At 43.0% G+C, this 24823-nt stretch overlaps 1 protein-coding gene across 1 annotated transcript in view; it reads left to right on the top strand.

Moving 5' to 3' along the window:
* LOC100655219 (adhesion G protein-coupled receptor E4-like) overlaps positions 1–24823 on the top strand; it is a 73575-nt gene that overhangs the window by 42642 nt on the left and 6110 nt on the right. Inside the window, exons 10-14 of the mRNA XM_064280429.1 lie at positions 466–660; positions 2362–2597; positions 17023–17089; positions 19781–19872; positions 22745–22925. Coding sequence (XP_064136499.1) covers positions 466–660; positions 2362–2597; positions 17023–17089; positions 19781–19872; positions 22745–22925 — 771 coding nt within the window. The remainder of the gene's footprint in view (positions 1–465; positions 661–2361; positions 2598–17022; positions 17090–19780; positions 19873–22744; positions 22926–24823) is intronic.

The raw sequence follows: 24823 nt of genomic DNA on the forward strand, positions 1-24823 counted from the left end.
TGTTAATGTGGCCACTTAAAAACTTAATTTACATTAGTTGCTCACATGATATTTCTGTTGGACAGCTCTGTTCTAGTGGTTTCAGGTTTTCAACATCCTTATGTGGTCGTTGTAGTTGTTAGGTGCTGTCAAGTCGATTTTGAGTCATAGTGACCCTATGTGACAGAGTAGAACTTCCCCAATGGGTTTTCTAGACTGTGACCTTTACTGGAGCAGGTTGCCAGGTCTTCCTCTTGTGAAATGTAAGGGTAGGTTCAAACAACCAGCCTTTACGATTATCAGCCAAGCACTTAACCGTTGCACCACCATTATTGCCTTCATTTTGAAGATGGGAAAACCAAGTCTCAGAGATGTTAAGCAACTGTCTGGAGAGACCCTTGAGCTGGGAACCCCATCTGACTCGCCATCAGAGCCATAACTGCCAAGTTGGGAAATGTAACGTATTCCTCCTTTTGTGGCTCACAGGACGATCTGGCTTTGGCTGTGATTACCTACGTGGGGCTGAGCCTCTCTCTGCTGTGCCTCCTCCTGGCAGCCCTCACCTTCCTCCTGTGCCGGCCCATCCAGAACACCAGCACCTCGCTCCACCTGCAGCTATCACTTTGCCTCTTCCTGGCCCACCTGCTCTTCCTCGTGGGGGTTGATCAAACTGAGCCTAAGGTAGGTTTTTCAACCAAATAACTTCCTTGTCAAAAGCAAATCTTCCCAACTTGTTATGAGAAAAGATGTGGGGAGAGAGGCAAGAATCAGAAGTGAGGGTGTGGCAGGAAAAGTAGGGGTCCCCACTTCAGCTCTGCTCCTGTTTCACTTTGAACAAGACCCATACTTCCTGAGAGGTCATTTAGCAAAGTGACTGGGAGTCAGACTGATCGTATTAGATGGGGTAACATTAGCTGCTATAACAAATAAACTCCAAAACGTCAGTGGCTTAGCACAACAAAATCAAACCGGTTGCCGTCAAGTTGGTTCTGACAAATGGCGAACCCATGTGTTTCAGAGTACAGCCGTGCTCCACAGGGTTTTCCATGGCTGTGATCTTACGGAAGTAGATCACCAGACTTTTCTTCCAAGGCACCTCTGGGTGGATTTGAAGCAATAACCTTTTGGTTAGTAGCCGAGTGCTCAATCATTGTGCCACTCGGGGATTCCCCTTAGTGCAACAGTAGTTAGTTCTTCACTTACATATAAGTGTGGAGTGGGGGGCAACAGGTTTGCAGTATGTCTGTCCTCCACCCTCAGGCTAATGGAGGCTCTTCCATATTCCATACAGAGCTTCCAAGGTCACCCCAGGGTCCTTGCCATTTGGCCCAAGTGGAATGGGAAAAGAGCCTGGTGGGCGTCCCATGAGGATGGCTTGTATGGGCTTCCCTCTCACATTCTATTGGCTAGAATTCAGTCACATGGTCACACCTAACTGCAGTGGAGGCTGGGAAATGTAGTCCCTGGCTGGGCAACTGCTTCCTAGTGACAGCCCTATATTCTGGAATGGGGGTGTTGTTGTTTTTGTTATTAGCTGCTGTTCAGTCAGCCCCCAACTCATGGCAGCCGCATGCACGACAGAACAAACACTGCCAATCCTGAGCCATTCCTAGGATCAGTTGCAGATTGGGCTGTTGTGATCCATAGGGTTTTCACTGGCTGATTATTGAGGGTCAATAGCCAGGCCGTTCCTCTTAGTCCCTCTTAGTCTAGAAGCTCTGCTGAAACCTACTCAGCTTCATAGCAACAGGCAAGCCTCCACCGATAGGTGGTGATGGCTGTGTGTTAGGTGCATTGATCGGGAATCGAACCTGAGTCTCCCTCATGGAAGGTGAGAATTCTACCACTGACCCACCAATGCCCTCTTTGGAATAAGGGTAGGCTTGAATTTTATTTATAGAGTATGGCTTTGCCACAGTGATCTGCGTTTGAATCTCAACTCTTCTTAAAAAATAATGGTTGCCATAGAGTTGATTACAAATCAAGGTGACCCCATGTGTGTCAGAGTCAAGCTCCTCATTTTACTTGCTACATAACCTTGTTCCCAGAATATTCCCTCACCCTTAATGGAAGCTCAGTGTCCCCTAAGCATTGAATTCTCCTGTATCCGTCCCTCCCTCCCACCTGCCCCTGGAAATCACTAATGAACTTTGGTCTCTCTACCTTTGGGGATGAATGCTGAGAATACCCACTGCCATCGAGTCAATTCCAACTTACAGTGACCCCATAGGACAGAGTAGGACGCCCCATACGATTTCCAAGGCTGTGATCTTTACGGAAGCAGAGTGCCACATCTTTCTCCTGGGTTGAATCACCGACCTTTCAGTTAACAGCCGAGCACTTAGTATCTGATCCACACTTTCAACTCTCCCCCATCTCCAGGTGCTGTGCTCTGTCATTGCTGGGGCCCTGCACTACCTCTACCTGGCCTCCTTCACCTGGATGCTTCTGGAAGGCCTGCACCTCTTCCTCACCATCAGGAATCTCAAGGTGGCCAACTACACCAGCGCAGGCAGATTCAAGAAGAGGTTCATGTACCCTTTTGGCTACGGGATCCCAGCTGTGATCGTGGCTGTGTCTGCAGGCATTGGACACAAAAATTATGGAACAAATACTCAGTAAGCATGGCATGTGTGTTTATGGTGGGAGTGTGTCCATAGCAAGAAACCAAAACCAAACCCGTTACGGTCAAGTCGTTCTGACTCATAGCAACCCCATGTGCTATGGAGTAGAACTGCTCCATAGGGTTTCCTTGATGTAGTCTTTACAGAATCAGATCACCAGGCCTTTCTTCTGCAGTGCTGCTGGGTGGGTTTGAACCACCCACCTTTTGGTTAGCAACCAAGTGCTTATCTATTACATGATCTGAAATTTAAAAAAATCCTAATCCGTTTTCCAGTTGTCCTCCCTTAAGCCTGAATTCAGTGTTCTCTTAGAAATCCCTAGAACAATAGTATTCAGCATCTTTGGAGTTGGAGCCCTTTTATAGTTTGATGAAAGCAAGAGCCTCTTTCTCCAGACAGATATAAACATATAAATACAAAAACCAAACCCGTTGTTGTTGAGGTGATTCTGACTCATGGCAACCCATTATGTTACTGAGTAGAACTGAGCTCCATAGGCTTTTCTTGGCTGTAGTCTTTACGGAAAGGAGCCCGGTCGCCACACCAGTTAAGGACTTGGATGCTAATCGAAAGGTTGGTAGTTCAAACCCATCCAATGGCTGTGTGGGAGATAGACCTGGTGATCTGCTCCCATAAAGATTACAGACTAGAAAACCCTATAGAGCAGTTCTACTCCTTCATATGTGGTCACCATGAGTCAGAACTGACTCCACAGTACCCAGCAGTAACAACAACAATCTTTATGGAAGCAAATCGCCAGGTCTTTCCTCCAAGGCACAGCTAGGTGGGTCCAAACAGTCAATCTTTAGATTAGTAGCCAAATATATATGTACAAAATTTTGAACACCAGTTCAGGCAATTCGGGGACAGGTAAAGCAAATCTGTGTCACCGCATTAAGAACCTGTGAGCTACTTGGTCTGTATGGTTCTGAAAGAGTAGGTTGAATTAATTGAGATCGACCTCACAAGTGTAAACAATAACAATAATAGTAACAACTCTGGAAGGGCCCCAATCCACCAGGGACGGTGCTTCACGTATGCAGTATCTCATGTCATGCTCCCATGGTCCTAGGATGTTGGCACAGGACTCAGTCCGTTTAATAAACTTCCCCAAGGTTGCAGCCGAAAAAAAGAGGAAGCTGGCATTCCCAAGGTAGTGTGCTCTTACTAACCGTGTCTTACTGCCTCTCCACAGAAGTTCCGCCACCACCCGACTGCCAGTTTGTGGTACTGTGGTGGCTTATATGTTGCTGTGATGCTGGGAGCTATGCCACAGGTATTTCAAATACCAGCAGGGTCACCCATGGTGGACAGGTTTAGCAGAGTTTCCAGACTAAGACAGATGAGGAAGAAAGGCCTGGTGATTACTTCTGACAATCGGCCAGTGAAAGCCCTATGGATCACAACAGGACACTGTTCGATAGGGTGCTCAAAGATGAGACCCTAGGTTGGAAGGCACTCAAAAAACGCAATAGTCGCAACCATGGACTCAGACATACCAATGATCATGGAGACACCACAGGACTGAGCAGAGTTTCGTTCTGCTGTATAAGGGGTTACCATGAATTAGAGCCCTGGTGGTGCAGTGGTTAAGTGTTTGGCTGCCAACAAAAGGTTGGCAGTTTGAAACCACCAGTTGCTCCTTGGAAACCACAGGGGGCAGTTCCACTAGTCCTTCAAGGTCTCTAAGAGTTGGAATTGACTTGATAGCAACAGCCTCTCTCTCTCTGTCTCTGATGACCCCTAACAACAACAACAAAGAAGTTTGAAAACACTTGTATACAACGGTTAGTTGAAGAAGGTAATATTTTGGCAGTGGGGTTGGCGTTAGGAAGCAGGTGTACATATACTAAAACAACACATATGGTGATGTCCTTGAAGCCAAAAGAGTTGCCCTGTCTTGAGCTTGAGCCCTGTGCACCTGAACAATTCTGCAGGTACGATAGTAGGGTAGATCAAGAATTGGCAAACTTTTTCTGAAAAGGGCCAGTTGGTAGATGTTTTCAGTTTTGTGGTCCGTGTAGTCTCTGTTGCAAATACTCGGCTCTGCCAGCGTAGTGTGAAAGCAGCCACAGACAATACGTAAATGTATGGGTGTGGTTGTGTGCCAATAAAACTTTATTTACAAAAACCAACAATGGGCTGGAACTGGCCCACAGGCTGTAGTTTGCAAACTCTGGCATAGAACATAAACCTGAGTGCTTTTCTGCCGTCTGAGGGTTGGGGATTGTTTAATTGTTACTTTTACCAGATTCATACTGCCAGGTCTCCTTCCAGAATAAGTTGCACTACCTTTGCCAACAAAGCCATGCCAGAATATAAAGTATTTGGGAAATACAGTACTTGGCACATGGTATATGCTTAATTAGGGTTGATTGCTCATACGGCTGTACATAAATTATTCTTGCTATTTTTCTCATTATAACAATCTTCATAATAACTACATTTATTTTTTTAATGTAAAGAATATATTGTTGTTAGGTGCTGTCAAGTCAGTTCCAACTCATAGCAACCCTATGTACAGCAGAATAAAACACTGAATATATATATCTGTGTGTGTATATATACATATAAAATATAAAGTCAACAATTGAAAAATGGCATGGGCGCAGTGTCTGACCTCCTCTAACTTCACAGTGGGAAAAGAGAACCAAGAACCACAGCCCGAGGGTGATTCCCATGAGGCAGGGGTCAGACATGCCTTCTCTCTCCACCGTCTTTACCAATTCTCACACCAACCATCCCTCCCATGGCACTCTCTACTTCTCTGTTGGCTTCAATTATTCTTTGCAGTGGCCACACAGAGCTCACAGACCACACTCACGATTATGGGGTTTATTAGGGAAGTAACAGTTACAATTCAGGCTCAGAAACACCCAGGATACGCTTCTTCCAACAGGACAGCCTCTCCCCAGCTGTGCTCACAGCCACGCCTCTCTCTGGCCCTCAGCCTTTGCACGAAGGCACTCAGCTTTCTCTCTCCATGGGCTGGGAAGCCTACCATGCGTCTCCTACTGCAAAGTCTCTCCTCCTGGTCTCTCCTTCCTTGGTGGTGGTGGGCTCTTCCTCCCTACTCTGGAACTGGCTGTCTTTCAAGGCAAAACTGGCCAATCCCCTTGCTAGGCCACAATCACCCTATTTACACAATCCCACCCAGTCACCCAGGTGGGAGTTACAAGACCATGGCTAGAAAAGCCACTCACAAAAGTAATTAATCCATTGCAAATATATATGTGTAAATAAAACAAAACCTGTGCGGAGGCGGAGCCAAGATGGCGGACTAGGCAGACGTTACCTTGGATCCCTCTTACAACAAAGACACGGAAAAACAAGTGAATCGATCACATACATAACAATCTACGAACCCTGAACAACAAACACGGATTTAGAGACGGAGAACGAACTAATACAGGGAAGCAGCGATAGTTTCCAGAGCCTGGAGCCAGCGTACCAGTCAGGTACGGCACAAGCACAGAGACCTGCTCCACCCCCCCGAACTAACCCCGGGAGAGGGACCAGCCGGTTCCATGGGCGGCGTGGGACGCAGCCGGTAGGAGAAGTCCCCGGGAGGCAGTGACTGATCTTGGAGCAGAAAGAGCAGCATCCGAGCCGGGGAACCGTCCCGCAGGGATTTGGACTGCTCGCAGGTACGGCATAAACACGGAGAGTTGCTCCACCCCTTGAACTAACCCCGGGAAGGGGACCAGCCGGGTCGCGCGGGCGGCGTGGGACACAGCCGGTAGGAGAAGTCCCCGGGAGGCAGCGACTGGCATTGGAGTGGGGAGAACAGCGTTCCAGCCGGGACACTTGGTCGCGGCACAAGCACGGGGAGCTACTCCACCCATCTGAACTAACCCCGGGAGGGGGCCCACCTGGTTCACGGGAGCGGCACGGCCACGCGGCTGGAGGGACGAGAAGTCCCCGGGAGGCAGCGACTGATTTTGGAGTTGAGAGTGCACCGTCCCAGTAGGGGAGCCTTGACGCTGGGCGTGGGGCTGGAAGCGGAGGATCTGACCGTGACTCCAGCGGGCCAGACCCCCTGGGGGCAATCTCCACACAGCCAGCACACATAGGCGACGCGCCCGCGGGAATCTCAGATATAACAGTCATTCCAAGCAAGACAAGCAACTCTGGCTATATTCTGAGGTGCTACTCTCCTATCTCTCTGTTCCCTCCCCCACCCTCCCCAGGCGGCTTCATTAACATCTGAATAGCCTGAGCCAGAGGGAGAACTCTGATAGGGATCTGACTGCAGTTTTTTTTTAGCGGATTTTCTGGAAAAACTAGTTTCCCAGTGATGGTTCGGAGACAACAATCCATATCAAACCACTTAAAGAAGCAGACCATGACAGCTTCTCCAACCCCTCAAACAAAAGAATCAAAATCTTTCCCAAATGAAGATACAATTTTGGAATTATCAGATACAGAATATAAAAAACTAATTTACAGAATGCTTAATGATATCACAAATGAAATTAGGATATCTGCAGAAAAAGCCAAGGAACACACTGATAAAACTGTTGAAGAACTCAAAAAGATTATTCAAGAACATACTGGAAAAATTAATAAGTTGCAAGAATCCATAGAGAGACAACATGTAGAAATCCAAAAGATTAACAATAAAATAACAGAATTAGACAACACACTAGGAAGTCAGAGGAGCAGAATCGAGCAATTAGAATGCAGACTGGGACATCTGGAGGACCAGGGAATCAACACCAACATAGCTGAAAAAAAATCAGATAAAAGAATTAAAAAAAATGAAGAAACCCTAAGAATTATGTGGGACTCTATCAAGAAGGATAACCTGCGGGTGATTGGAGTCCCAGAACAGGGAGGGGGGACAGAAAACACAGAGAAAATAGTTGAAGAACTCCTGACAGAAAACTTCCCTGACATCATGAAAGACGAAAGGGTATCTATCCAAGATGCTCATCGAACCCCATTTAAGATTGATACAAAAAAAAAAACACCAAGACATATTATCATCAAACTCACCAAAACCAAAGATAAACAGAAAATTTTAAAAGCAGCCAGGGAGAAAAGAAAGGTTTCCTTCAAGGGAGAATCAATAAGAATATGTTCTGACTACTCAGCAGAAACCATGCAGGCAAGAAGGGAATGGGACGACATATACAGAACACTGAAGGAGAAAAACTGCCAACCAAGGATCATATATCCAGCAAAACTCTCTCTGAAATATGAAGGCGAAATTAAGATATTTACAGACAAACACAAGTTTAGAGAATTTGCAAAAACCAAACCAAAGCTACAAGAAATACTAAAGGATATTGTTTGGTCACAGAACCAATAATATCAGATATCAGCACAACACAAGGTCACAAAACAGAACGTCCTGATATCAACTCAAATAGGGAAATCACAAAAACAAACAAATTAAGATTAATTAAAAAAAAAAATACACATAACAGGGAATTATGGAAGTCAATAGGTAAAAGATCACAATAATCAAAAAGAGGGACTAAATACAGGAGGCATTGAACTGCCATATGGAGAGTGATACAAGGCGATATAGAACAATACAAGTTAGGTTTTTACTTAGAAAAATAGGGGTATATAATGAGGTAACCACAAAAAGGCATAACAACTCTATAACTCAAGACAAAAACCAAGAAAAACGTAACGACTCAACTAACATAAAGTCAAACACTATGAAAATGAGGATCTCACAATTTACTAAGAAAAACGCCTCAGCACAAAAAAGTGTGTGGAAAAATGAAATTGTCAACAACACACATAAAAAGGCATCAAAATGACAGCACTAAAAACTTATTTATCTATAATTACCCTGAATGTAAATGGACTAAATACACCAATAAAGAGACAGAGAGTCACAGACTGGATAAAGAAACACGATCCATCTATATGCTGCCTACAAGAGACACACCTTAGACTTAGAGACACAAACAAACTAAAACTCAAAGGATGGAAAAAAGTATATCAAGCAAACAATAAGCAAAAAAGAAGAGGAGTAGCAATATTAATTTCTGACAAAATAGACTTTAGACTTAAATCCACCACAAAGGATAAAGAAGGACACTATATAATGATAAAAGGGACAATTGATCAGGAGGACATAACCATATTAAATATTTATGCACCCAATGACAGGGCTGCAAGATACGTAAATCAAATTTTAACAGAACTGAAAAGCGAGATAGATACCTCCACAATTATAGTAGGAGACTTCAACACACCACTTTCGGAGAAGGACAGGACATCCAGTAAGAAGCTAAACAGAGACACGGAAGATCTAATTACAACAATCAACCAACTTGACCTCATTGACTTATACAGAACTCTCCACCCAACTGCTGCAAAATATACTTTTTTTTCCAGCGCACATGGAACATTCTCTAGAATAGACCACATATTAGGTCATAAAACAAACCTTTGCAGAGTCCAAAACATCGAAATATTACAAAGCATCTTCTCAGACCACAAGGCAATAAAACTAGAGATCAATAACAGAAAAACTAGGGAAAAGAAATCAAATACTTGGAAAATGAACAATACCCTCCTGAAAAAAGACTGGGTTATAGAAGACATCAAGGAGGGAATAAGGAAATTCATAGAAAGCAACGAGAATGAAAATACTTCCTATCAAAACCTCTGGGACACAGCAAAAGCAGCGCTCAGAGGCCAATTTATATCAATAAATGCACACATACAAAAAGAAGAAAGAGCCAAAATCAGAGAACTGTCCCTACAACTTGAACAAATAGAAAGTGAGCAACAAAAGAATCCATCAGGCTCCAGAAGAAAACAAATAATAAAAATTAGAGCTGAACTAAATGAATTAGAGAACAGAAAAACAATCGAAAGAATTAACAAAGCCAAAAGCTGGTTCTTTGAAAAAATTAACAAAATTGATAAACCATTGGCTAGACTGACTAAAGAAATACAGGAAAGGAAACAAATAACCCGAATAAGAAATGAGAAGGACCACATCACAACAGAACCAAATGAAATTAAAAGAATCATATCAGATTATTATGAAAAATTGTACTCTAACAAATTTGAAAACCTAGAAGAAATGGATGAATTCCTGGAAAAACACTACCTACCTAAACTAACACATTCAGAAGTAGAACAACTAAATAGACCCATAACAAAAAAAGAGATTGAAACGGTAATCAAAAAACTCCCAACAAAAAAAAGTCCTGGCCCGGACGGCTTCACTGCAGAGTTCTACCAAATTTTCAGAGAAGAGTTAACACCACTATTACTAAAGGTATTCCAAAGCATAGAAAATGACGGAATACTACCCAACTCATTCTATGAAGCCACCATCTCCCTGATACCAAAACCAGGTAAAGACATTACAAAAAAAGAAAATTATAGACCTATATCCCTCATGAACATTGATGCAAAAATCCTCAACAAAATTCTAGCCAATAGAATCCAACGACACATCAAATAAATAATTCACCCTGATCAAGTGGGATTTATACCAGGTATGCAAGACTGGTTTAATATCAGAAAAACCATTAATGTAATCCATCACATAAATAAAACAAAAGACAAAAACCACATGATCTTATCAATTGATGCAGAAAAGGCATTTGACAAAGTCCAACACCCATTCATGATAAAAACTCTTACCAAAATAGGAATTGAAGGAAAATTCCTCAACATAATAAAGGGCATCTATGCAAAGCCCACAGCCAATATCACTCTAAATGGAGAGAACCTGAAAGCATTTCCCTTGAGAACGGGAACCAGACAAGGATGCCCTTTATCACCACTCTTATTCAACATCGTGTTGGAAGTCTTAGCCAGGGCAATCAGGCTAGACAAAGAAATAAAAGGTATCCGGATTGGCAAGGAAGAAGTAAAGTTATCACTATTTGCAGATGACATGATTATATACACAGAAAACCCTAAGGAATCCTCCAGAAAACTACTGAAACTAATAGAAGAGTTTGGAAGAGTCTCAGGTTATAAAATAAACATACAAAAATCACTTGGATTCCTCTACATCAACAAAAAGAACACCGAAGAGGAAATACCATTCACAGTAGCCCCCAAGAAGATAAGATACTTAGGAATAAATCTTACCAAGGATGTAAAAGACCTATACAAAGAAAACTACAAAGCTCTACTACAAGAAATTCAAAAGGACATACTTAAGTGGAAAAACATACCTTGCTCATGGATAGGAAGACTTAACATAGTAAAAATGTCTATTCTACCAAAAGCCATCTATACATTTAACGCACTTCCGATCCAAATTCCAATGTCATATTTTAAGGGGATAGAGAAACAAATCACCAATTTCATATGGAAGGGAAAGAAGCCCCGGATAAGCAAAGCACTACTGAAAAAGAAGAAGAAAGTGGGAGGCCTCACCTTACCTGACTTCAGAACCTATTATACAGCCACAGTAGTCAAAACAGCCTGGTATTGGTACAACAACAGACACATAGACCAATGGAACAGAGTTGAGAACCCAGACATAGATCCATCCACGTATGAGCAGCTGATATTTGACAAAGGACCTGTGTCAATTAACTGGGGAAAAGACAGCCTTTTTAACAAATGGTGCTGGCATAACTGGATATCCATTTGCAAAAAAATGAAACAGGACCCATACCTCACACCATGCACAAAAACTAACTCCAAGTGGATCAAAGACCTAAACATAAAGACTAAAACGATAAAGATCATGGAAGAAAAAATTGGGACAACCCTAGGAGCCCTAATACAAGGTATAAACAGAATACAAAACATTACCAAAAATGATGAAGAGAAACCCGATAACTGGGAGCTCCTAAAAATCAAACACCTATGCTCATCTAAAGACTTCACCAAAAGAGTAAAAAGACCACCTACAGATTGGGAAAGAATTTTCAGCTATGACATCTCCGACCAGCGCCTGATCTCTAAAATCTACATGATTCTGTCAAAACTCAACCACAAAAAGACAAACAACCCAATCAAGAAGTGGGCAAAGGATATGAACACACATTTCTCTAAAGAAGATATTCAGGCAGCCAACAGATACATGAGAAAATGCTCTCGATCATTAGCCATTAGAGAAATGCAAATTAAAACTACGATGAGATTCCATCTCACACCAGCAAGGCTGGCATTAATCCAAAAAACACAAAATAATAAATGTTGGAGAGGCTGCGGAGAGATTGGAACTCTCATACACTGCTGGTGGGAATGTAAAATGGTACAACCACTTTGGAAATCTATCTGGCGTTATCTTAAACAGTTAGAAATAGAACTACCATACAACCCAGAAATCCCACTCCTAGGAATATACCCTAGAGATACAAGAGCCTTCATACAAACAGATATATGCACACCCATGTTTATTGCAGCTCTGTTTACAATAGCAAAAAGTTGGAAGCAACCAAGGTGTCCATCAACGGATGAATGGTTAAATAAATTGTGGTATATTCACACAATGGAATACTACGCATCGATAAAGAACAGTGACGAGTCTCTGAAACATTTCATAACATGGAGGAACCTGGAAGGCATTATGCTGAGCGAAATTAGTCAGAGGCAAAAGGACAAATATTGTATAAGACCACTATTATAAGATCTTGAGAAACAGTAAACCTGAGAAGAACACATACTTTTGTGGTTACGAGGGGGGGAGGGAGGGAGGGTGGGAGAGGGTTTTTTTATTGATTAATCAGTAGATAAGAACTGCTTTAGGTGAAGGGAAAGACAACACTCAATACATGGAAGGTCAGCTCAATTGGACTGGACCAAAAGCAAAGAAGTTTCCGGGATAAAATGAATGCTTCAAAGGTCAGCGGAGCAAGCGCGGGGGTCTGGGGAGCATGGTTTGTGGGGACTTCTAAGTCAATTGGCAAAATAATTCTATTATGAAATCATTCTGCATCCCACTTTGAAATGTGGCGTCTGGGGTCTTAAATGCTAACAAGCAGCCATCTAAGATGCAGCAATTGGTCTCAACCCACCTGGTGCAAAGAAAAATGAAGAACACCAAGCCCACATGACAACTAAGAGCCCAAGAGACAGAAAGGGCCGCATGAACCAGAGACCTACATCATCCTGAGACCAGAAGAACTAGTTGGTGCCCGGCCACAATTGATGACTGCCCTGACAGGGAGCTCAGCAGAGGACCCCTGAGGGAGCAGGAGATCAGTGGGATGCAGACCCCAAATTCTTATAAGAAGACCAAACTTAATGGTCTGACTGAGACTGGAGGAATCCCGGCGGCCATGCTCCCCAGACCTTCAGTTGACACAGGACAGGAACCATCCCCGAAGACAACTCATCAGAAATGAAAGGGACTGGTCAGCGGGTGGGAGAGAGATGCTGATGAAGAGTGAGCTAATTATATCAGGTGGACACTTGAGATTGTGTTGGCAACTCTTGTCTGGAGGGGGGATGGGACGATAGAGAGAGAGGGAAGCCGGCAAAATTGTCAAGAAAGGAGAGACTGAAAGGGCTGACTCAAGACGGGGAGAGCAAGTGGGAGTAGGGAGTGAGATGTATGTAAACTTATATGTGACAGACTGATTGGATTTGTAAACGTTCACTTGAAGCTTAATAAAAGTTATTATAAAAAAAAAAAAAAAAAAAAACCTGTGCCATTTCAACCTTTTTTACATGTATAATTCAGTGACATTAATTATGTTCGTCACTACTATCCATTTCCAAAAATTACCATCTTTCTTAAGAGAAGCTCAGGGTATCCGAACAAATGGCTCCCACTCCCACCCACCTACCCTCTCTCCCCTGGAAACCGTTAATAAAATTTGGTCCCTATGTTGTTGTTATTAGGTGCCATCTACTCTGTTCCAGTTTACGGTGACCTAACATACAACAGAAGGAAACACAGCCGGGTGCGGCGCCATCCTCACAATTGTTGTTATGCCCGAGCCCATAGTTGTAGCCACCGTGTCAATGCATCTCATTGAGGGCCTTCCTCTTATTCGCTGACTCTCTACTTTACCAAGCATAAAGTCTTTCTCCCGGGACTGGTCCCTCCTTGTAACATGTCCTAAGTAAGCAAGACGAAGTCTCATCATTCTTACTTATAATGACCATTCTGGCTGTACTTTCAATACAGATTTGTTCGTTCTTCTGGCAGTCCATGGTATATTCAATATTCTTGGCCGACATCATAATTCAAAGGCATCAATTCTTCTTTGGTTTTTCTTATTCATTGTCCAGCTTCCGCATGCATATCAGGCAATGAAAAACAACATGGCTTGGATTCTCGGATGCACCTTAGTCCTTAAAGTTACGTCTTGGCTGTTTAACACTTTAAAGAGGCCTTTCTCAGAAGATTTGCCCAATGCCATGACTGCCGCTTCCATGGGCATTGATTGTGACTCCAAGTGAAATGAACTCCTTGACAACTTTAATCCTTTCTCTGCCGCAATGTTGCTCATTGGTTCACTTGTAAAGATTTTTGTTTCCTTTATGTTGGGATGTAAGCCATACTGAAGGCTGTGGTCTTTGATCTTCATCGGTAAGGTCTTCAAGTCCTCTTCACTTTCAGCAAGCAAGGTTGTGTCATCAGCATATGGCAGGTTGTTAATGAGTCTTCCTCCAACCCTGATGCCGTGTGTTTCTTTATACAGTCGAGCTTCTTGGATTATTTGCCCAACATAGAGATTGAACAAGCATGGTGAAAGGGTGTAACCCTGACACACATCTTTCTTAACTTTAAACCACGCAGTATGGCCTTGTTCTGTTTAAACGACTGTCTCTTGATCCCCGTTCTTCACAGTCTTATCCATAATTTATTACAATTCACACAATCAAATGCCTTTGCATAGTCAATAAACAGAGGTAAACACCTTTCTGGTAATCTCTGCTTTCACCCAGGATCCATCTGGCATCAGCAATGGTATCCCTGGTTCCACGTCCTCTTCTGAATCTGGCTTGAATTTCTGGCAGTTCCCTGTCGATGTACTGCTGCAGGCGCTTTTGAATGATCTTCAGGAAAATTTTCCTGTGTGTGAAATGAGATTGTTCCATAATTTCCCCATTCTGTTGAATCACGTTTGTTTGGAATGAGTACGTATATGGATCTCTTGCATTTGTTTGGCCAGGTAGCTGTCTTTCAAATTTCTTGACACAGACTTGTGAGTGCTTCCAGCGCTGCTTCCATTTGTGGAAACATCTCCACTGGTATTCTGTCAATTCCTGGAGCCTTGTTTTACACCGATGCCTTCAGTGCAGCTTGGACTTCTTCCTTCAGTAGCATCGGTTCTTGATCACATGCTACCTCCTGAAATGATTGAGTGTCAACCAATTCTTTTTGATGCAATAATTCTGTGTATCCTTTCCATCTTCTTTTGATGTCACCTGTGTCATTTAATATTTTCCCCATAGAAACCTTCGGTATTGCAACTTGAGGCTTCAGTTTTTTCTTCAGTTCTTTCCCCTGGAGAAATGCTGAGTATGTTCCTCCCATTTGGTTTTCTATCTCCAGGTCTTTGCACATTTCATTATCATACTTCACTCTATCTTCTCAAGTCATCCTTCGAAATCTTTTGTTCAGCTCTTTTACTTCCTCATTTCTTCCTTCCGCTTCAGCTACTCTACGTGCAAGAGCAAGTTTCAGAGTTTCTTCTTTTTTTATTGTGCTTTATGTGAAAGTTTACAATTCAAGTCGTTCTCTCATACAAAAAGTTATACACACATTTTTATATGACCCTAGTTGCTCTCCCTACAGTGTGACAGCACTCTCCTCTCTCCTCTGTATTTCCCGTGTCCATTCAACCAGCTTCTTTCCCCCTTTGCCTTCTCATCGCGCCTCCAGACAGGAGCTGCCCACGTAGCCTCATGTGTTTACTTGAGCTAAGAAGCACAGTCCTCACCAGTATCATTTTATGTCTTATAGTCCAGTCTAATCTTTGCCTGAAGAGTTGGCTTTGGGAATGGTTTTAGTTTGGGCCGTGACCTCTGGGGTCCCCCCAGTCTCAGTCAGACCGTTAAGTCAGGTCTTTTTACTAAAATTTGAGGTCTGCATCCCACTTTTCTCCTGCTGCATCAGGAATTCTCTGTTGCGGCAGTCATTGGTGGTAGCCAGGCACCATCTAGTTCTTCCTGTCTCAGGCTGTTGGAGTCTCTGGTTTATGTGGCCTTTTCTTTCTCTTGGGCTTATATTTTCCTTGTGTCTTTGGTATTCTTCATTCTTCTTTGCTCCGGGTGGGTTGAGACCAATTGACGCACTTCAGATGGCTGCTTGCTTGCTTTTAAGACCCCAGACGCCACTCACCCAAGTGGTCAAAGTTTCTTCTGACATCTTTTTTGGCCTTTTCTTTCTTTCCTGTCTTTTTAATGACCTCTTGCTTTCTTTATGTATGATGTCCTTAACGTCATTCCACAACTCGTCTGGTTTTCAGTTATTAGTGTTCAATGCGTCAAATCTATTCTTCAGATGGTCTCTAAATTCAGGTGGGATATATATATATATATATATATATATATGGAAACCCTTGTGGTATAGTGGTTTAGTGCCACAGCTGCTAACCAAAAGGTCAGCAGTTCGAATCTGCCATGCGCTCCTTGGAGACTCTACCAGACAGTTCTACTCTGTCCTATAGGGTTGCTATGAGTCGGAATTGACTCGACGGCAGTGGTTTTGGTTTGGTTTATATATATATATATATGTATGTATGTATGTATGTACAGTGTTCAAGTCCAGATAGTAATGGTATCTAATGGTTGTAAGTGCTAGGCACTATTTTAAGGCTTGATGCCTGTTAGCTTTCACGTGCATATGAGGTGATTTAAAAGACCATGGCTTGGGTCAGGTGCACCTTAGTCATCGAAGTGTTATCTTTGCTTTTGAATCGTGGTTTTTGTGAAGAATATCAAATATATCATGGACTGACAGAAGAATGAACAAATACATCTTACAAGGAGTATGGCCAGAATGCTTCTTAGACGCAAGGATGGTGAGACTTCATCTCATGTACTCTGGACACATTATCAGGAGGAACTAGTCCCTGGAGAGGGACATCACACTTGGTAGAGCGTCAGCGAAAAAGAGGAAGACCCTCAATGAGATGGATTGACACAGTGGCTACAACAATGGGCTCAAACACGACAATGATTGTGAGGATGGTGCTGGACTGGGCATCATTTCCTTCTGTTGTACATAGGTTCACTACGAATCAGAGCCAACTTGGCACCATCTAACAACACTGTTGGTTCACTGAACTCTCACAACAACAAGACACATTAGTATTATTACCAGCAGCAGCTCAACTTATTCGGCTGCAGCACCAACGTTTGGGTAACTTGCCTAATTGGTGGGTGGGAGGGAAGGTGGGATTTGAACGCAGACTGTTTCATATATGAGGCTATATGAAATCAGCTTGAAGACAACTGGTAACTGGTCTCCTTCCAAGGACTAGGCAGCTAATGCTTTCCATTCTTTCAACAGTTGCTGGCTGAAACTTGATAAAGGCTTCATCTGGAGTTTCATGGCACCGGTGGCCGTCATTATCTTGGTAGGTAACCAGGAGCAAGTACATTGGTGTGCTAGCACTGGAGCCCTGGTGGCACAGTGGTTAAGAGCTCAGCTTCTAACTAAAAGGTCCCTAGTTCGAATCCACCAGCCACTACTCAGAAACCCTATGAGGCAGTCTTGCTCATCCTATTGGGTTGCTATGAGTCAAAATCAACTCAACCGCAATGGATGTTTTTTGGTTTAGTGCTGGGTTAAGGAGTCCTGGGGACACAAACGGTTAAGCACTCCAGCTGCTAACTGAATGATCAGTGGTTTGAGTCCACCCAGCGACTTCTCAGGAGAAAGACCTGGTTATCTGCTCCCATAAAGATCACAGTCTAGGAAATTCCTTGGGGGCAGTTCTACTCTGTCATATAGGGTAGCTACGAGTCAGAATCCACTTGATAGCACACAATAGCAACAACAGAGTTGAGTTGCTCACAGAGAATGTCATATCTGATCTGTTAAAGTGGAAATGAGATAAAGATAAGGAAATTTAACCTTACATGATCCATCTCTCACCTTTGAGACACTGTCTTTGCTAGACTTTCCCTAGCAAGTGTTCAGTTCTGAACACACTACCTTTAAGATGCCTATGAAATATTCAAGTTTAGGTATCAGGTTGTTGCTGTTGTCGTCTTTAGCCGTTGAGTCGGGTCTGACTAATGGTGACCCCAAGTGTTAGAGCAGAACTATGCCAGAGGGCTTTTCAGGCTGCAGTCAGTCAAGAAATCAAATGACACATTGCATCGGGCAAATCAGCTATAAAAGACCTCTTTAAAATGCATGAGAACTAAGGTGCACCTGACCCAAGTCATGGTATTTACAATCACCTCTTATGCATGCGAAAACTGGACAATGAATAAGGAAGACCGAAGAAGAATTGATGCCTTTGAATTACGGTGTTGGCAAAGAATGTTGAATATACATGGACTGCCAAAAAAAAAATTAACAAATCTGTCTTGGAAGAAGTACAGCCAGAATGCATCTTAGGAGCAAGGATGGCGAGACTGCGTCTCACATACCTTAGAAGCATTATCAGGAAGAGCAGTCCCTGGAAAAGAACATCATGCTTGGTAAAGTAGACGGTCAGTGAAAAAGAGGAAGACCCTAAATGAGATAGATTGACACAGTGGCTGCGACAATGGGCTCAGACATAGTAAGGATTGTGAGGATGACATAGGACCAGGCAGTGTTTTCTTCTGTTGTACATAGGTTCGTTATGAGTCGGAATGGACTCAAGGACACCTAACAACAGTCTTTATGGGAAGCAGATCACCAGGCCTTTTCTTCCACAGTGTTTCGGAGCCGGTTTGAACCTCCAACCTTTCGGTTACTTGCTAAGTGCAAACCGTTTGTGTCACCCAAGGCTTTAGACATCAGGTAGCCAAGTGAATATGTAAGCACGTTGTAAGTCAGTATGAAAGCACCCACAGACAACATGTAAATGAATCCGTGTGGCTGTGTTCCAATAAAACTTTATTTACAAAAACAAGCAATGGAATGCATACTGGATTTGGCCCATGGGCCCTAGAGTGTAGACTGCTCCTGCTCAGCCACCTGTGTGGGTTCTTCTTGTCAGTATAGGAGCTCTCAGGGCTGATCCATAAACTTCCTCTCTTCCCTACCTACACTCACTCCCTTGTGATCTCCTCCAGTCCATAGCTTTCAGTACTTACCTTATCCTGACAACTCCCAAATGTAAGCACCCAGCCTGGACTTCTCAACTCCAGACTTACAGATCCAACCTGGTTATCTGACATCTAAAGGGGGCAGTGGTGGCTCAGTGGTAGAATTATCGCCTTGCATGTGGGAGACCCTGGTTCTATTCCTGACCAGTGCACCTCGTGTGCAGCCACCACTCATCTGTCAGAGGAGGCTTGAGGGTTGCCGTGATGCTGGACAGCTTATAGCAGAGCTTCCAGATAAGGCAGATTAGGAAGAAAAGCCCGGTGATCTACTTCCAGAAATCAGCCAACGAAAACTCTATGGATCACAGCAGTCCAATTTGGGGATGGCAAGAGATTGAGCAGCGTTTCATCCCATTGTGCATGGGGTTGCCGTGAGCCAGGGGCTGAGTAGACAGCAGCTAACAATAACAATAACAACCTGACATCTAAACTTGAGTATTTCATGGGCATCTTAGAGTGTTCAAAACCAACTCTTGATTTGATCTCTTCTTCCAAGTTGCTCTTTCCCCAATTCTATTGGTGGAACCTTCTTCCTCCTGAGTCCTTAGTTTATTAACCCCGGAATCACCTCACTCTGCTCCTTCTCTCACATGCCACGTGCAATTCGTTGGTAAATCCTGTGTCATTTTCATGGTTGTTGGTGTGCTCAAGTCCGTTGTACAGGCACTGTGTATTGTGAGTGTCTTCCAACCTAGGAGGCTCACCTTCCAGCATTATATCAGACATTATTCTGTTGCGACCCATAAGGTTTTCACTGGCTAATTTTCAGAAGTAGATCACCAGGCTTTTCTTCCTAGTCTGTTTTAACATGGAAGCTGCACTAAAACCTGTCCACCATGGATGCCCCTGAAATACTAGTGGCAGAGTTCCAGCATCACAGTCACAGGCAAGCCATCACAGTCTGACAAACATCAGATGGGAGGTGATCATGTCAAGTTAGGTGGCAAGTAATGGACTGCAAAAAAAAAAAATTCTAAGCCAATTTTTCACACTTTCCACAGATAAACTTGGTGTTCTACTTCATAGTTCTGTGGATTTTGAAAAGCAAACTTTCTTCCCTCAATAAAGAAGTTTCCACCATTCAGAATACCAGGTAAGAAAGCAACATACTCAGTAGTATCCACAGAGTTGTCCTTACATCATGTTTCTGCAGGACCACCCTGCCTGGGAAGATGCCTGTAGAAAATACGGTATAGATTTTCCTGGTACTAGAGGAAGAGTATGAGAGAAGAACTTGTAGAAGATGTAAAAAACTATGATTTTCAAGTGACTCTCGAAAAAAAAATTTTTTTTCTTCCACTGCCTCATTTGTTTACACAGCCGACATCCATCGAGGGTCTCCTTTGTGTGACACGGTCTTCATATGAAATTAGTGCCAAGATTGTCAACATCATCTGTTTGTCCCCCAAGAATCCACCCACTTCTGGAGTCCATTCTCCTTGGTTATAGCAACTCTGTTCTCATGGGTGCTGACCCAAACTATTTAAAAATAATGATTGAAAAAAAATGAGTCAGCATCAGCTCAGTGGCCATGGGTTATATATAGGAAGTTCCTGAGTGATACAAACAGTTAAGTGCTCAGCTACTGTCATGGATTGAACTGTGTTCTCCAAAAATATGTGTCAACTTGGCTAGGCCATGATTTCCAGTATTGTGTGATTGTCCACCATTTTGTCATCTGGTGTGATTTTCCTGTGGGTTGTAAATCCCACCTGTCTTAGTTATCTAGTGCTGCTATAACAGAAATGCCACAAGTGGATGGCTTTAACAAATAGAAGTTTATTCTCTCACAGTTTTGGAGGCCAGAAGCTGAATTCAGAGCACCAGCTCTAGGAGAAGGCTTTCTCTTTCTGTCAGCTGTGGATGAAGGTCCTTGTCATCAATCTTCCCTGGTCTAGGAGCTTCTCAGAGCCAGAATCCAAAGGATGTGCTCCCTTCCTGGGTCTTCATTCTGTGTGGCATGAGGTCCCCCCACCTCTCTCCTGGATTCTCTCTTTTATATCTCAAAAGAGATTGACTCAAGATATAGCCTAATCTTATAGATTGAGTTCTGCCTCGTTAATAAACTGCCTCTAATCCTGCTTCACTAATATCATGTTGTTGTTGTTAGGTGCGGTGGAGTCAGTTCCGAGTCATAGATACCCTGTGAAAAATAGAACAAAACAGTGCCCGGTCCTGCACCCTCCTCACAATCATTGTTATGCTTGAGCCCATTGTTGCAGCCACTTGTCAGCCCATCTTGTTGAGGATCTTCCTCTTTTTCACTGACCTTCTACTTTACCTAGCATGATGTACTCAACTTTGAGGAGGCAGCTCTTCCCCAGTCGCATTTTGAGTGCCTTCCAAACCAGGGGGCTCATCTTCCAACACTATATCAGACAATGTTCCGGGCCTATTCACGAGGTTTTTACCGGCTAATTCTTTTCAGAAGTAGACTGCCAGGTCTTCTTCCTAGTCTGTCTTAGTCTGGAAGCTCAGCTGAGACCTGTCCACCATGGGCGACTCTGCTAGGATTTGAATACCGGTGGCATAGCTTCCAGCATCACAGCAGCATGGAAGCCCCCACAGTACGACAAACTGACAGACATGTGGGGGTCATGAACATCATAGAGGTAGGATTTACAACACACAGGAAAATCACATAAGATGACAAAATGGTGGAGAGTCACACAATACTGGGAATCATGGCCTAGCCAAGTTGACACACATTTTGGGGGGACACAATTCAATCCATAAGACTTCCCCTATGATATCAATGAGGTAGGATTAGATGCAGTTATGTTCATGAGGCAGAACTGAATCTACAAGATTAGGTTATATCTTGAGTTAATCTCTTTTGAGATATAAAAGAGAGAAGCAAGTAGAGAGTCAGATGGATCTCCTACCACCAAGAATGAAGAACCTGGAACATAGTGCGCCCTTTGGCCCGTTGGTCCCTGCACTGAGAGGCTCCTAGATGAGGGAAAGGTTGATGGCAAGGACCTTCCCCAGAGATGACAGAGAGAGAAAACCTTCCCCCGGAGCTGGTCCCTGGAATTCAGACTTCTAGCCTCCTAGACCATGAGAATAAACTTCTGTTTGTTGAAGCCATCACCTTGTGGTATTTCTATTATAGCAGCACTAGATAACTAAGACAGCTACTAATCGAAAGATTGGCAGTTCCAAACTACCGAGAGGCATCGCCAAAGATAGGCCTGCTTCTAAAAGGTCACAGCCTTGAAGACTCTATGGAGCAGTTGTGTTGTGCTCACATGAGGTCACCATATGTTGGAATTGACTTGATAGCAACTAACGACAACAAAAAGAAGTATAATATGTTGATATAAATATTTATATCATATTTAAAATATTTACATTACATTGAAATCTTGTTATCCCATTGCCGTTGAGTCGATTGCAACTCATAGCGACCATATACGGTACAGTGGTTAAGCGTTCAAGTGCTAACCAAAAGGTGGGCAGTTCGAATCCACCAGCCGCTCCTTGGAAACCCTATGAGGTAGTTCTACTCTGTCCTAGAGGGTTGCTATGAGTCGGAAAGCTTGTTATATTAAGAGGTTATTTTGTTTACTTATAAATATTTCTGTTATATGCTATATAATATACAATAATATTGATTTTATATACTGTATTTTACATAACAGAATAAAAAAAAATATATATATATTCCAAATATAATAAATAAAATATATTGTTTAAAAGAAAAAAACAGTTGCCATCCAGTCCGTTCTGCCTCATGTCGACCCCACGTGTGTCAGAGTAGAACTGGGCTCCACTGGGCTTTCAGTGGCCGTGACCTTTCAGAAGTAGATTACCAGGCCTTTCTCCTGAGGCACCTCTGAGTAGGTTCAAACCAACAAGCTTTTGGTTAGTAGCTGAGAGATTAACTCTTTACATCACCCTAGAACTCCTTAAGTCCTTAATAAATGGAGTTTTCATTACTCTTTTTCTTTTTTTTTCCCCAGAGTCATGACATTTAAAGCCATTGCTCAGCTATTTATCCTGGGCTGTTCTTGGGGCCTTGGTTTTTTTATGGTTGAAGCAGTAGGGAAGACAGCTGGATTAGTCATTGCCTACATGTTCACCATCATCAATGTCCTGCAGGGAGTTTTGCTCTTCGTGGTGCACTGTCTCCTTAATCGCCAGGTAAGGCTAATTATTTCCTCACTTGCTAGATAGCCCCAAAATCTTATGGAATAGCTACTCATATTCTCATCCTTCATTTTGCATTTTTGGGTTGCCTGGATTCTATGGAGAGGGTCTGCCAAGTGCTCTGGGCCTCATCTTTTCAGCATCGCAATATACGTCTTAAGAGCATTGTAACAGTCAGAATAAAGGTCAGTTACGCTGCAAGAACAAATAGCACTCTACTGATCCAAAGGGGAATGTAGAGCAGAATTCCAAAATCTCATGGAATCCAGACTTACTGGAGTCACTGAGGCTGGATGAATACCTGAGATAATCTTTAAACCTTAAACTGAAACTATTCCTGAAATCATCTTTACACCAAACAATAGTTTAGCTTAACTAGTAAAGAATGTTTGCCTTGAGCATTGTGCTCTTTTAAAGAATTATCTCTCTGTAAGTGATGAAATTGACAAAAGCAACTCAAAAGATTAGATGAGCTTAGAGGGCAGTGAGTTCTGTTAATGATGGTGGAATACTTTGGAAAATGATAGCAAAGATGGTTGTGCAAGTTGAAGAATGTAACCGATGTCACTGAATTGTACCTGTAGAAATTGTTTAATTGTTATCCATTTTGATGCGTATATTTTCACCAAAAACAAAACAAAAAAAACAATTAGCCCTCCCCCAATCTTGGTGGTTTACAACAGTAAAGGTTTATTTCTTGCTGGTGCCACATACCTGTGATTTGTTACCCATTGCGTTCACTCTGGGATCTAGGCTGAGAGGGCAGCCCTGGTGTAGAACATGGGTGATCTCATGGCCAAGGAAAAAGAGATCAAGGCAAAGCACAGCTTCACTCTCTTGAAGCTTCTGCTTAGAAGTGACACACATCACTTCTGCCCTCATGCCATTGGCCAAAGCAAGTCATAGGCCATACCTGAATTCACCTTGGAGAGAAAGAATAATCCTCCTGTAGGGAAGTGTACTATTGGGAGGGACATTGGACTATTTGGGACAATATACCACAAGTTCTCAACACCCGTGGGAGCAGCAGTCAGAAATCAAACAATGAACTGGGCAAATCTGCTGCAAAAAACCTCCTTAAAGTTTTGGAAAGCAAAGATGTTACATTTAAGGGCTAAGGCACGCCTGACCCAAGCCACGGTATTTTCAGTTGCCTCATATGCATGTGAAAGCTGGACAACGAATAAGGAAGACTGAAGAAGAATTGATGCCTTTGAATTGTGGTGTTGGCGAAAAATATTGACTATACCATGGACTACCAGAAGAACGAACAAATCTGTCTTGGAAGAAATACAGCCAGAATCCTCCTTAGAAGCAAGGATGGCGAGATTTGTCTCAAACACTTTGGACGTTTATCAGGAGGGACCAACCCCTGAAGAAGGACGTGCTTGGTAAAGTAGTTGTTGTTGTTAGGTGCCCTTGAGTGTGTTCTGACTCATAGCCACCCTATGCACACAGAACAAAACACTGCCCGGTCCTGCGCCATCCTCACAATTGTTGCTATGCTTGAGCCCATTATTGCACCCACTGTGTCAATCCATCTCATCAAGGGTCTTTCTCTTTTTTGCTGACCCCTCTGCTTTCTCCAGAGATGGGTCCCTCCTGATAACACGGCCAAAGTCTGTAAGATGGAGTCTTGCCATCCTTGCTTCTAAGGAGCATTCTGGTTGTACTTCTTCCAAAACTGATTTGTTCTTTCTTTTGGCAGTCCATGGTATAGTCAATGTTCTTCACCAACACCACAATTCAAAGGCACGAAGTAGAGAGGGTCAGTGAAAAAGAGGAAGACCCTCAACAAGATGGATTGACACAGTGGCTGCAATGGTGGGCTCAAGCATAACAACTGTGGAATGACACAGGACTGGGCAGCGGGTTTCGTTCTGTTTTACATA

The sequence above is a fragment of the Loxodonta africana genome, chromosome 3 (genome assembly GCF_030014295.1).
Source record: "Loxodonta africana isolate mLoxAfr1 chromosome 3, mLoxAfr1.hap2, whole genome shotgun sequence".
NCBI lineage: Eukaryota > Metazoa > Chordata > Mammalia > Proboscidea > Elephantidae > Loxodonta > Loxodonta africana.